Consider the following 12,186-nt stretch of genomic DNA (forward strand, 5'->3'; position numbering starts at 1 on the left):
CAGACAGCTTTCCAGGTCATGTGGCCAGCATGACTAAACTGCTTCTGGCACAATGGGACACCGTGACGGAAGCCAGAGCGCACGGAAACACCGTTTACCTTCCTGCCACAGTGGTACCTATTTATCTACTTGCACTGGCGTGCTTTCAAACTGCTAAGTTGGTAGCGTTCCCTGGCGGTGGTGGGCAGTAAGATGTGACGGGGCAGCAGGGGGCTCTGGAGGCACAAAGGACTGTCCGACTATCACAGGATAAAGTTTGCCCATTTTGTTGAATTAAATAGTTTTAATTGGATGTTGAATAAATGTGCAATTAATCATCCTTACCCTGAATTTTATTGTGCTATTATCTTCCTTAGTGGGTCCTGCGAACCGCTATTCTGAATACCGTAGTACTTTTTAACAGGGTAGGAGTAGAGGGCACCAGGCATGAGATTATGGAACCAGGAGTGGGTGACCCCCAAAGGTTTGTGAGCCAGTGGAGCCGTAATGTGTGGGGCTTTGCTCTTACCCGCGCTAGCTTGAGTTCTGATGGGTCCTGCAGATTCCCCCCTCCACCCCATGCCACACTGCTAGATCTGTCAGGCCAGCAGGCCCTGCACCTCCTCCTCCAGCCATGCCCCAGCCAGAATCATGCTCCAGCCAGTCAGTGGAGCCCTAAGTTACAGACCCATTGTTAAAACCATGTTTATGGAAGACAATCTTACTCGGGTACGAGTGATCGCCAAAGAAGAAGAAGTCTGGGGCAGTTTCTTGTCTGCTATACACACCAGGCTGATGCTGCTGCAGGCAACTTGGAGCTTCCCTCTGTCTTCATTCAGCACTTGATTGGCCTGTTGTGAATCAGCTGCTCTCTGACTGGCCTCGGCAGCCTGGCCCAATGCCTTCCGCTGCCCCTGGTGAGCAGAGGTAAAAAGCACATCCCAGAATTACCATGATGTTGTGGGTTTATGGGGGTCAGCCTAGATGATACCCAGAGATCCTTCCATTTCTTGGGGTTCCTTGAGGGTTAGGGTTAGGGTCTGGGCAGCTTCCAATAAAATATTAAAATACAGAAAATATTAAAATACAGAAATCCAACAAACATTAAAAGCTTCCCTAAACAGGGCTACCTTAAGATGCCTTCTAAAGGTCTGGTAATTGTTATTCTCTTTGACCTCTGGTGGGAGGGCATTCCACAGGGTGGGTGCCACTACCGAGAAGGCCCTCTACCTGGTTCCCTGTAACTTGGCTTCTCGTAGCGAGGGAACCGCCAGAAGGCCCTCGGCGCTAGACCTCAGTGTCCAGGCAGAACGATGGGGGTGGAGACGCTCCTTCAGGTATACTGGACCGAGGCCATTTAGGGCTTTAAAGGTCAGCACCAACACTTTGAATTGTGCTCGGAAACGTACTGGGAGTCAATGTAGGTCTTTCAGGACCGGTGTTATGTGGTCTCGGCGGCCGCTCCCAGTCACCAGTCTAGCTGCCACATTCTAGATTAGTTGTAGTTTCCAGGTCACCTTCAAAGGTAGCCCCACATAGAGTGCATTACAGTAGTCCAAGCGAGAGATAACTAGAGCATGCACCACTCTGGCGAGACAGTCCGCGGGCAGGTAGGGTCTCAGCCTGCGTACCAGATGGAGCTGATAAACAGCTGCCCTGGACACAGAGTTGACCCGCGCCTCTATGGACATTTATAATTGACCTGCCTAACAACAAATAATTACAACAAATAAAGGCTTGACATATCTTGCTTTGCATGTCATGCATCTATCTCATATATTGGTTTCACCTTTTAAGTTGCGTCACTGAAATAAATGCACTTTTCGACGATATTCTAATTTTCCGAGTTTCCCCTGCAAGCATGTGACTTTATATCCTGGGAACTGTAGTTCTCAGCCCCTGAGAACTATAGTTCCCCACCTCACAGAACTGCAAATTCCCAGCCCCCTTAATAGAATATAGGACCCAGGAGTGTTTGGGGGAAGTTGTGTGCTTTAAATGTACGCCGTGGGTCCCCCTGCAACTCTATATCTTAGCTACTTTGCAGCCCTAGAGGGGACTTCCAGTCTCCTTGGCAAACCTCTTTTGCAGTTTCCAGCTCCTGCCCCATCTCCTCTTGTTTTTCTTCTAAGGCCTTGATGTGGCTTTTGTGAGCCAACAGGCTGCTTTGAAGGCTGACCAGTTCTTCCTGGAAATCAAGAGTGCATTTGAATAACTTCTGTGGCTTTTAAATACATTTGAAACCGATGATGATGATTTGTACCCCAGCCATCTAACTGGGTTGCCCCAGCCTCTCTGGGAGGCTTCCAACTGAATATACAGAAACACAACAACCGCAGGAACACAATAGAAAATCACACATTAACCCCTAACGCCTTAACCCATCATTGATAAGGACATATTTGTGGCAGTGGGGCTTCTGACCTTGATCAGCAGGGCTGCATGGATTTCGTGCTAAGGAAAATGAAAATTATGCTGCCAAGCAACCCAAATTCTGCATGGGGGTAGGAATGAATTCTGTGATCTGAATTCAGTAAGCAATCTTTCTTATTTTTCATCATTCACTCTAGTTTTGATTGTTGTGAGGAGGGGGTAAGAAGTTATGCAGGCACCAAAGCCCCCCCCCCCCCCCCGGCCAACAACTGGAAATCTGCCTTCTTCGATTTCAAGAGGCACCACTCAGATGCTTTCAAAAATATCTGTGCTTTCATGAAGACTAGCAACTTCATTTTTAACTGAAAGCTGTGATTCCTAGGACACTAAATTCTGCGCCCATACACCACCTTTTATGAATTCTTGCAGTTTTAAACATGATAACCTCTCTATGTCCGATCCTATGCTAGGTCCAGACACACCCACACCCACACCCTTGGCTGAGCCTTGCTTACCACAGTGGAATTCTGATTGGAGCCCGGGGATGAGAGCGGTCCATGGTTCCTTTTGCCTAGAGAAGATCTGGCCTTTACCAGCTCTGTTTCCAAACTGAAGAGCCTAAAAGGCAGGCACATCCAGACAGATATGAGGCTCCTGCCCTCCATGCTAAGAATAGTTCGTTCCTGTTTCCTAAGTCTGCTTATGCATCAAAAGAGTAATAGTACCCAGAACATATTGTCAGAGTCGTTATGACTCCTCCTGAGTAATGACCTTCCACATGCTTGTCTTTCAAAACTCTTTATTAGTGCACATTATTTACAGTGTAGCGAGCTGCTGGTTTCATGTCTCCTCATTCCGAATCAGAATCCGGCACTGCCCCTTTTCGCAACTTTGCCCAACATAAAAGCCTCGGGACAGTGAATCTGCTCCCTTTTCTCCTCCTTCTCAATACCGGTGTTCAATAGAATGCTTAATTAAGGAGATAAAAGATGCCAGAAATATTAAAGGATTGAGAGTCAGGAAGAGTGAGATCAAACTTAAGGCTTTTGCGGACGACATCTTGATAATATTGGAAGACCCAGCAGATTCGGTAGGTAAATTTAAATTTAAATTTAAAAACTATGGGGAAATAGCGGGATTTAAAGTTAATATGGGAAAAACCAAAATGATTGTTAAAAAATTGAGGGAAAACGAAGTGAAGGAATTAGAATTGGCTACGGGTTGGGAGGTGGCAAAAAAGGTAAAATATTTGGGAATAATAGTGACAAAGAACAATGTTAATTTATATGAGAACAATTATAGAAGGCTGTGGAAAGAAATTGAAAAAGATTTAGAGAAATGGGACAATCTACACCTATCAATAATGGGAAGAATTTCAACAATAGAAATGATGATATTGCCAAAAATCTTATTTTTGTTTCAGATGTTGCCAATTATCGGGAAAATTGAGATTTTTAATAATTGGAAGAGAATTCTAAGTAGATTTATCTGGGGTAAAAAGAAACCTAGAATACAGTTCAAATTATTAACGGATAGCAAAGAGAGGGGAGGATGGGGTGTACCGGATTTAAAATTATACTATGCAGCGGCAAATCTGTGCTGGTTAAAAGAATGGATCGTGTTAGACAATAGGGAAATTTTAGATCTGGAGGGATTTAGAAACTCTCTTGGGTGGCATGCATACCTTCTACAAGAAAATGAAAAGATATACAAGGAATTCACTGACCACGTAATTAAAAACTCAATATTCAGGGTTGGTTGGAATTTAGGAAATTATTAGAACCAAGGACACCGTGGTGGGTATCACCCTTTGAAATAATGGCCCGGGGGGGGGGGGAAGAAACAAGGAAAAGTGGCTAACGTACCAAGACCTGATAAAAGAGGTAGATAAACAATACACATTGAAACCATATGAGGAGGTGAAAAATCACTGTGCAAGCTGGTTACAATATAATCAAATACAGAGTTTATTTAAGAAACATAGGGAAATCGGCTTTCAGAAAAATAAATCAAAATTACAAGAATTGTTAATTGAAAATGAGGAAAAACAATTGGCAGTAATATATAAACTTTTGCTGGAGTGGAATCTAAAGGATGAATTAGTCAAAGATGTCATGGTAAAATGGGCACAAGATTTCGGTAGGGCTTTTGAGTGTACAAAATGGGAGAATTTGTGGATAGAAAGTATAAGATTCACAGCTTGCACAGCGATTAAGGAGAATACAATGAAGATGGTATATAGGTGGCACCTGACACCAGAGAAATTAAGGAAGATATATAAAAAAGGTTCAAATAAGTGTTGGAAATGTCAGGAACAAATTGGAACGTACATGCATTGTTGGTGGCAGTGTAAAAAAGTACAAAGGTTTTGGAACATAATTTATGAGAAGTTAAAGAGGATGCTAAAGTGTACATTTTGAAAAAACCCCAGAGCTGTTTTTACTAAGCATGGTACCCAAGGGTATACCCAAGGATAGGAGGAATATCTTACTATACGCGGTGGTAGCGGCAAGGACCCTTATAGCACAGAGATGGAAAGGGGAGGAGACACCGACGGTATGTGAGTGGCAAAACATAGTAATAGAGTATATAAATATCAAAGATGACAGTGTATATAAGAAACACCCCGAAACAAAAAATCCAAAGTGAGTGGAAACTATTAGAGGAATATTTAACGAAAGAGGGACTAAATTCGGAGTTGGTGATATGCTTAAATTAAGATCCGTATAAAGAGACAATATATGTTAGGTTAAAGTAAGAAAAAAATTATCCGGAATTGGCCAGAAAGGAAAGTGGGAATATAACAAGTAAGAGGAAGAGCATATTTTAGGCCCTGTTTAGGGAAGCTTTTAATGTTTGATGGATTTCTGTATTTTAGAATTTCTGTTTTTTTGGAAGCCGCCCAGAGTGGCTGGGGGAACCCGGCCAGATGGGCGGGGTATAAATAATAAATTATTATTATTATTATTATTATTATTATTATTATTATTATTATATTGTAAGACAACAGTGGACAGACAATCGGAAGTATTCTTATATTTTTCTTTTTCTTACCTTTATTTTTATTTGCATTTCTATCTTTTTTATCTTTATTTTTGTTGGTATCCCTCATTATTTTTACGTTCTGTGTTTATGCCTTATAAATTGTGTTCAACAATTGCTGCATGAGTCAGGCGGTGAATGTTTGGAATTTTGAGTTAGTATATATATATGCATACATGTATGTGTATATATATATATATATATATATATATATATATATATATATATATATATATCCTTTGTTATTATGATTTGATTTTATTAGTATATTTTTGTACGTGTGGAAGTACGCATGAACAGAATAAGATATGATTTATGTAAATTTGCGAATGAGGGATTTTCGAACTCCCTTTTTTTCTTTTTTCTTTTCTTTATGATTTTTTTTTGTTGGTCTTTCTTTTGTGCTTGTTTTTTCTTGTTCTCTTTTAATATGTAATCTTAAATTTTTTTGAAATAAAAGTATTATTTTTTTAAAAAAATACCGGTGTCAGGGGGAAGGATCTACGGCAGGCACCCCCAAACTGCGGTCCTCCAGATGTTTTGGCCTACAACTCCCATGATCCCTAGCTAACAGGACCAGTGGTCAGGGAAGATGGGAACTGTAGTCCAAAACATCTGGAGGGCCAAAGTCTGGGGATGCCTGGTCTACGGTCTGCCCTGTTCCTGTCCACCCTTCCCGCCTCTCTCTCTCTTCCTGCCTGTGGAGCAGGGGCTCTCCAGTGCAGCCAGAGCCCTGGCACTCCTTCTCACCCCTTCAGGCTCCTCGCTTTCCTGACTGCTCGGAGACGGGCTGCTTCTGATGGGGGGGGGGGTTCTCTGTAATCCCTCCCCCTTACACATATCATTTACATGCTCTGCAGAAATCATTCCCTTCAATATTTCTCCAATGAAAACAGGGACGGGCACGAAGTACTGGGCAGGCGCTGGGCACAGAGGGTTCACGAGGCTGCGCTGCCTGCCTGCCCACCAGTTCAGGGGTGAGCCCAGATACCCCTGATGGAAGTGCCTGACTCATGCCCCCTCAAAACCATGCGCCCGGGGCTACGTGTTGTCCCTCCCAGCCCTCCCCACGCTATGCCCAGTTCCTGCTGGAAGGCCAAGACTGTTATATTCCAACAGGGCCTTGGGGAACTGACTGTTTTTAAAGAAAGAGCTGGTGCTGTGGTGTTTTTATTGTAATTATCTGTACATTTTAATAGATCTTAGATATGTTAATATTTAATTTTTTTTTAACAATTCCTTTTTCCCTATGTTTGTAGCTGTTTCTGTTTTATCTATAAGCTGCCTCGAGTCCCTGTCGGGGAAAAAGACAGGATATGAATGAATGAAATAATAATACAGTAGTAAGTTGGGAGGCAGGGAGGCAGGAGGTTGCTGAGAACGAAGCTTAGCAGGGCAGCAAGGGCCCCACTTGCTCTAATGGACCAGCCTCAACTGGTCATGCGAGTCTTCTTTCCTGGAAGGTGATCAGCCTTTAACAAGAAACATTAGGAAGAACTCTCTGGTTCCAAGAGCTGTTCAAGAGTAGAATGGAGCCCTCGGAAGGCGGCAGACTCTCCTTCGTTAGAGGCTTTTAAACAGAGCATAGACGGCCATCTGTCAGAGATTCTTTGGCTGGGATTCCTGCATTGCAAAGGGTTGGACTAGATGACCCTTGGGGTTCCTTCCAACTCTACAATTCTATGATTCTATAATAATTCAGACTAATCTACTATTCTATATTTCCTCGTTTTTGTTCCCCCCCCAACCCAAATCTATTTATATCCTGCTTTTCTTCCATGGAGCTCATGCGTGGGACTCCCCTCCAGACTGCTTCACTTCATCAAGTTTGTTGTGCACCAGCCTTCTTGAGGCTACGCCCTGGGAGGACCCTACTCACTTATCGTCCAGGTGTCCTTTGTGCTTCCTGTCTTCTAAGCAAGTCCTTTCCAACCACTGCTTTTCCTTTTCTATATGAGCGAAAGAGCTCTCCATCTGCTGTGGAAAAGGCAAGGGATCAGAGGAGATTTCAGAGGCAAACTGTGCATTAAGACCCATTTGCATGAAACGAAGGAGGTCCCAGACTGTGTTCCCAGATGAGACGGCATTTAGCCCAACAAGGACCAGAGTGCAAACCGTTCCAGACACCTGAGAGTGGCGCTCTGGCAGCAAACCAGATTCTACAGGTTGTAGATTTCAGAATATAGGAAGTGCCCTTCTGGATCAGGCCAGCGGACCATCTAGTCCAGCATCGTCTTCTCACAGATGTCTGTGAGAAGCCCACAAGTGGGATTTGAGCACAAGATCAGCATTCTTCCCTCCTGCAACTGTTCAAGGGGCCCGCTGCCTCTGATCCTGGAGGCACTATGCAATCATCACGACTAGCCATTGAGAGCCTTAACCTCATGAACTTGTCTAATCCACACTGAAAGCCACCACAGGTGGTGGCCTTCACTACATTTTGTGGAAGCAAATTCCATAGTTAAACTATGTGCTGTGTGGAGAAGCATTTTCTTCTACCTGTTCTGAATATCCCAACATTCAAAGGACCATAGGAACATCGAATTGTAGAGTTGGAAGGGACCCCAAGGGTCATCTAGTCCAACCCCCCTGCAAAGCAGGAATCTCAACTAAGGCATCCGTGACAGAGGTTGGCCTCCAACCTCTGCCTAACAACCTCCCATGAAGGAGAGTCCACCATCTTCTGAGGGAGCGTGCTCCACTGTCAAGCGTCTCTTCCATAGGAAGCTAGCTCCCTCCTATAGGAGTCAGGCCACGGGTACACCTAGCTCAGTTTTCTATACTGACTGACCACAGCATTCCAGGGTTTCAGGCAGGGATATTTCCCATCCCTACCTGGAGAGCTACAGCCCTTCATGAGGTGGCCCCAGATTTTGATATAATGAGGGAGAAAAAATGTCTCTCTAGCCTCTTTCTCCAAACCTCACATGATCTTAAACAAAACTAAAAAGCCAAAAAAATTCCCCGGAAATTGGGGAATTCCCCAGAAACCTGCCTGGTCGCTTTGGTTGCCCTTTTCTGAATTTCTCTCCTTTCCCAAAACTTTGCCCAACATCCCACATTACCTTCTGCTTCAGGGAGAACAGCTCAAAGAGCATCATGTTGAGTTCCAGCTCAAGGTTCCTCACGGAGCAGGTTTCTCCCTCCTCAAGTTTCCTTGGCAGCTCTTCTGGTAAAGATGCCCGCAGGTCCAACTCTGAGCAGCTCTGTCTCCTTCCAGCTAGCGGCTGTGTGGAACTATCCTCCCTCGTATTCCAGTTTGGGAGGCGATAGAAATAAGGCCTCCTTCTGACGGTTGAGCTATTGTGTTCTGTACCATCTGATATATCTCTGACAAGAACAAGGAAGAACATAAGGAGAGCTCTTCTGGATCAGGCCAAAGGCCCATCTAGTCCAACAAGTGGCCTTGTCAGAGTCATTCCTTCATTTCAGGGGGTTGGACTCTTTGGGTCTCCTCTCCTCCAATTTTATGCCTGTAGGAAGCACGTGGGCAAGACCTGGGCACAACAGCAACCTCCCCTCCTGCAGCTTCCAGGAACTGTGTTTAGAAGCTTCCTGGAGACAGAGGATACGGGAAGCCTGCATGCAGGACCTGAATTCACAAGCCCTCTCCCCAGTTATGATTTCCAGCAACTACTATTCAGAAGCATTGCTTCATAACTAGAAGCTACTGATAGCCCTCCCCTCCATGAATGTGTCCAATCCTCTTTTAAAGCCATTTCAATTGCTGGCCATCACGACATCTTGTACCTCATGCTTCCTTTAAAGGTGACCCGGAAACTACAATTAATCCAGAATGCGGCAGCTAGACTGGTGACTGGGAGCAGCCGCCGAGACCACATAACACCGCTCTTGAAAGATCTACATTGGCTCCCAGTACGTTTCCGAGCACAATTCAAAGTCTTGGTGCTGACCTTGAAAGCCCTAAACGGCCTCGGTCCAGTATACCTGAAGGAGCGTCTCCACCTCCATCACTCTGCCCGGACACTGAGGTCCAGCATCGAGGGCCTTCTGGCGGTTCCCTCGCTACGAGAAGCCAAGTTACAGGGAACCAGGCAGAGGGCCTTCTCCGTGGTGGCACCCGCCCTGTGGAACGCCCTCCCACCAGATGTCAAAAAGGAAAACAACTACCAGACTTTTAGAGGACATCTGAAGGCAGCCCTGTTTAGGGAAGCTTTTAATCTTTAAGAAATTAGTGTATTTTAATATTTCTGTTGGAAGCCGCCCAGAGTGGCTGGGGAAACCCAGGCAGATGGGCGGGGTATAAATAATAAATTATTATTATTATTATTATTATTATTATTATTATTATTATTATTATTCCTTTCCTAAGAAGGATTTTGAAAGCAGAACTTTTACCTTGCCTGACACACGTACATTCTGCTGCCTTTCGTGTGGAGCACTTGTGGTGGACTCATAGACCTGGCTCTCTGAGGATGCTTGGGGTGAAGGAATTCCCTGCTGTATTCTCCCACTCGGCCTCTTGAGCTGCTGAGCTCCAGCAGTCCTGATGCCCCATTGACAACTATCTGATCAAGAGGAAAAAGAAAGAAAGAGGCAGCTGGGTACCAAACCTAGTGTGGAAGGTGGCTGACTGAGATCCAGGAGCACCTCAGATAAACCTGACAGGCTAAGCCCCAGCAGAAAAGGTGCTCTCCTACCTTTGATGGAAGGAGAACCTTTGGAGAAAGGTCCATGTTGATCCTTTTCAGCTCTGCTGCAGAAAATGGTTGAGAGGGCTGATGGTTTCTTCTAGAACTTTCTGCAACTTTGCTGGGCAATCCCATGGACTCAATTTCTGCGAAGCCATGTGGGAAATGTTCATTGCTAGGACAGTGCTGGGAGGGCAAGCCTGCAAATCCTCTCCAATTCTGGAGCAACATGGTGAAGAGTGGAATGGTCACAGCCGAGTCTTTTTGTCTGTCTGTCTCCAGTTGTGTAGGTTTAGACACAGATCCAGAATTGGGATCTATGGATCCAAGTTAATGGCAGAAGATCCAAGAAGATCATGGGATCTAAAAGACATGTTAACAAACATAGCCCTACCCCCCAAAAAAAGGATCATAATGAGAGATCTCACGAAGCTGTGTCTTTCCCAGCCTATATAGAGACTTTTCCACAATCCTGGAACTTGGGAAATCCTTATGACTAAGCTGTTCAACACTGAGAGACACTGAGCATCAGGGCGTTTGCAGAATCCACATTGCTGGATCCATCCCTGAATTTTGATGATCTCCTTTACCAGATACACTTACCTATGTGGAACTGAAAATGTCAGATTTGGTGATTCTTTCAAAGGCATATTTCTAATATTTGCATGAAAAATCAAAATTAAAAACGGTTTAAAGACAATTTAAAATGTTTGTATTTGCTTTTTCTTTGGAATTGCACAGTTGCACAAGGCACAGTGGTTAAAATTGTGGGTTTCAAAGTCATTGCAAAACACTTTAAAGAATAATGAGTGTTGTTTTTCTGAAACCTCCCACAGGTTGACATCCTGAAATCAATTCCTGCTGCGATTCAAACGGTGTGCAGTCCAAGGGATATCGCAAATAGCAGAATAATGGTGTGCAAGAATCAGCTTGTGAAGGGAGGGCACTTTCAGATTACCTGCTTACTGAGCAGTCATTCCGATTTCTTTGAGGGGCAGTTAAATACCATGCCTTATTATAGCCCTCCCCTCCTCCCCCAGAATTCTAGGAACTGTAGTTCGCGAAGGCTGCTGGACATTGTAGCTCTGTGAAGGCTAAACTACAATTCCTGGAGGGGTGCTTTAAACCGACATTGCATCAAAGCAAGTGCTATCCCACACTTCCCAACGTATTTTCCTGTCACTTTCCTGACTGCAAAAGCTCATGGAACCAAGTTTGTTGCACAATATTTCCCAAGGAGCCAGAACTGTGCCACTTGAATCTATTGGTGACTGAACCCCACTCGAAATAGTGGCCATTCAACTCCCTTTGCAAAGACAGGATCATCCTTGTGCCAACCCCTTCTGAGACCCATCTAGAGCAGTGTTTCCCAACCTTTGGTCTCCAGCGGTTTTTGGACTACAGTTCCCATCATCCCTGACCACTGGTCCTGCTAGCTAGGGATAAAGGGAGTTGTAGTCCAAAAACAGCTGGAGACCCAAGTTTGGGAAACACTGATCTAGAGAGTCTCACGGATAAGCTGCTCCAGAGGTCAGCTGCTCTGATTAAGTGAGCCCAAGTAGCATTCTAAAGGGGGAAATCGCTTGCAGCAATGAAGCGTCCAGAACTCTGGGACTTTCCTAGACTTACCGTACCTCCTGACAAAGCATGCTGGTGTGACTGAATCCCCAGTGCTGAGAAAGAGGCCTGCAAATGTGTTCTTTTCTCTTCTGTATGCACCAGCTTTCTGTGGGGAAATACATATCCCATGGCAAGACAAAAAGCAGGGCAGCTGCTGCTATGGAAACTGTGGTGGCAACAGGGCAGTGCCTGCTTCTGTCCTGCTAATAAATTGGCCATTGTGAAACGTGGGTCACTTCTCAAAAAGGGAGGAGCTGCCATAGCAGGGAGGAGAAAGGAAGAACACAGCAAAGGGTGTTTGTGTGTGTCAATAGAAATGACACACACTTGGACATTCTGTAGGTGAAAGCAAAGATATTTGGCTGTGGTTCAGATCCAGATGCTCTTCGAGGAAACTGATTTTTTTTAAAAATCCATTTCAATTGGGGTTTAGGCACAGAAACTGCTTTGGTCGCCCTGTTTTGGTTGCCTCTGTTGAGAGACAAGGGAAACTTGTCCCTGTTAATTCTCCTTGACCTCT

At 44.6% G+C, this 12,186-nt stretch overlaps 1 protein-coding gene across 8 annotated transcripts in view; it reads right to left on the reverse strand.

Moving 5' to 3' along the window:
* The window catches only part of LOC118084218 (trichohyalin-like), a 28,246-nt gene extending 16,400 nt beyond the window's left edge, over positions 1 to 11,846 (reverse strand). For 3 of the 8 annotated variants that reach the window (XM_060279009.1, XM_060279010.1, XM_060279006.1), the window contains exons 1-8: positions 11,681 to 11,846; positions 10,056 to 10,363; positions 9,754 to 9,923; positions 8,460 to 8,724; positions 7,274 to 7,371; positions 2,868 to 2,970; positions 2,060 to 2,167; positions 768 to 893 (exon numbers count right to left, since the gene is read on the reverse strand). In XM_060279009.1, the coding sequence (XP_060134992.1) occupies positions 768 to 893; positions 2,060 to 2,167; positions 2,868 to 2,970; positions 7,274 to 7,371; positions 8,460 to 8,724; positions 9,754 to 9,923; positions 10,056 to 10,363; positions 11,681 to 11,795 (1,293 nt within the window). In that variant the 5' untranslated portion in view covers positions 11,796 to 11,846. Of the gene's footprint in view, positions 1 to 767; positions 894 to 2,059; positions 2,168 to 2,867; positions 2,971 to 7,273; positions 7,372 to 8,459; positions 8,725 to 9,753; positions 9,924 to 10,055; positions 10,437 to 11,675 lie in introns of all 8 variants that reach the window. The other 5 variants (XM_060279008.1, XM_060279007.1, XM_060279011.1 and 2 more) reach the window with 5 other exon arrangements.
* Positions 11,847 to 12,186: the final 340 nt, after the last annotated feature.

The sequence above is a fragment of the Zootoca vivipara genome, chromosome 9 (assembly GCF_963506605.1).
Source record: "Zootoca vivipara chromosome 9, rZooViv1.1, whole genome shotgun sequence".
Taxonomy (NCBI): Eukaryota; Metazoa; Chordata; class Lepidosauria; order Squamata; family Lacertidae; genus Zootoca; species Zootoca vivipara.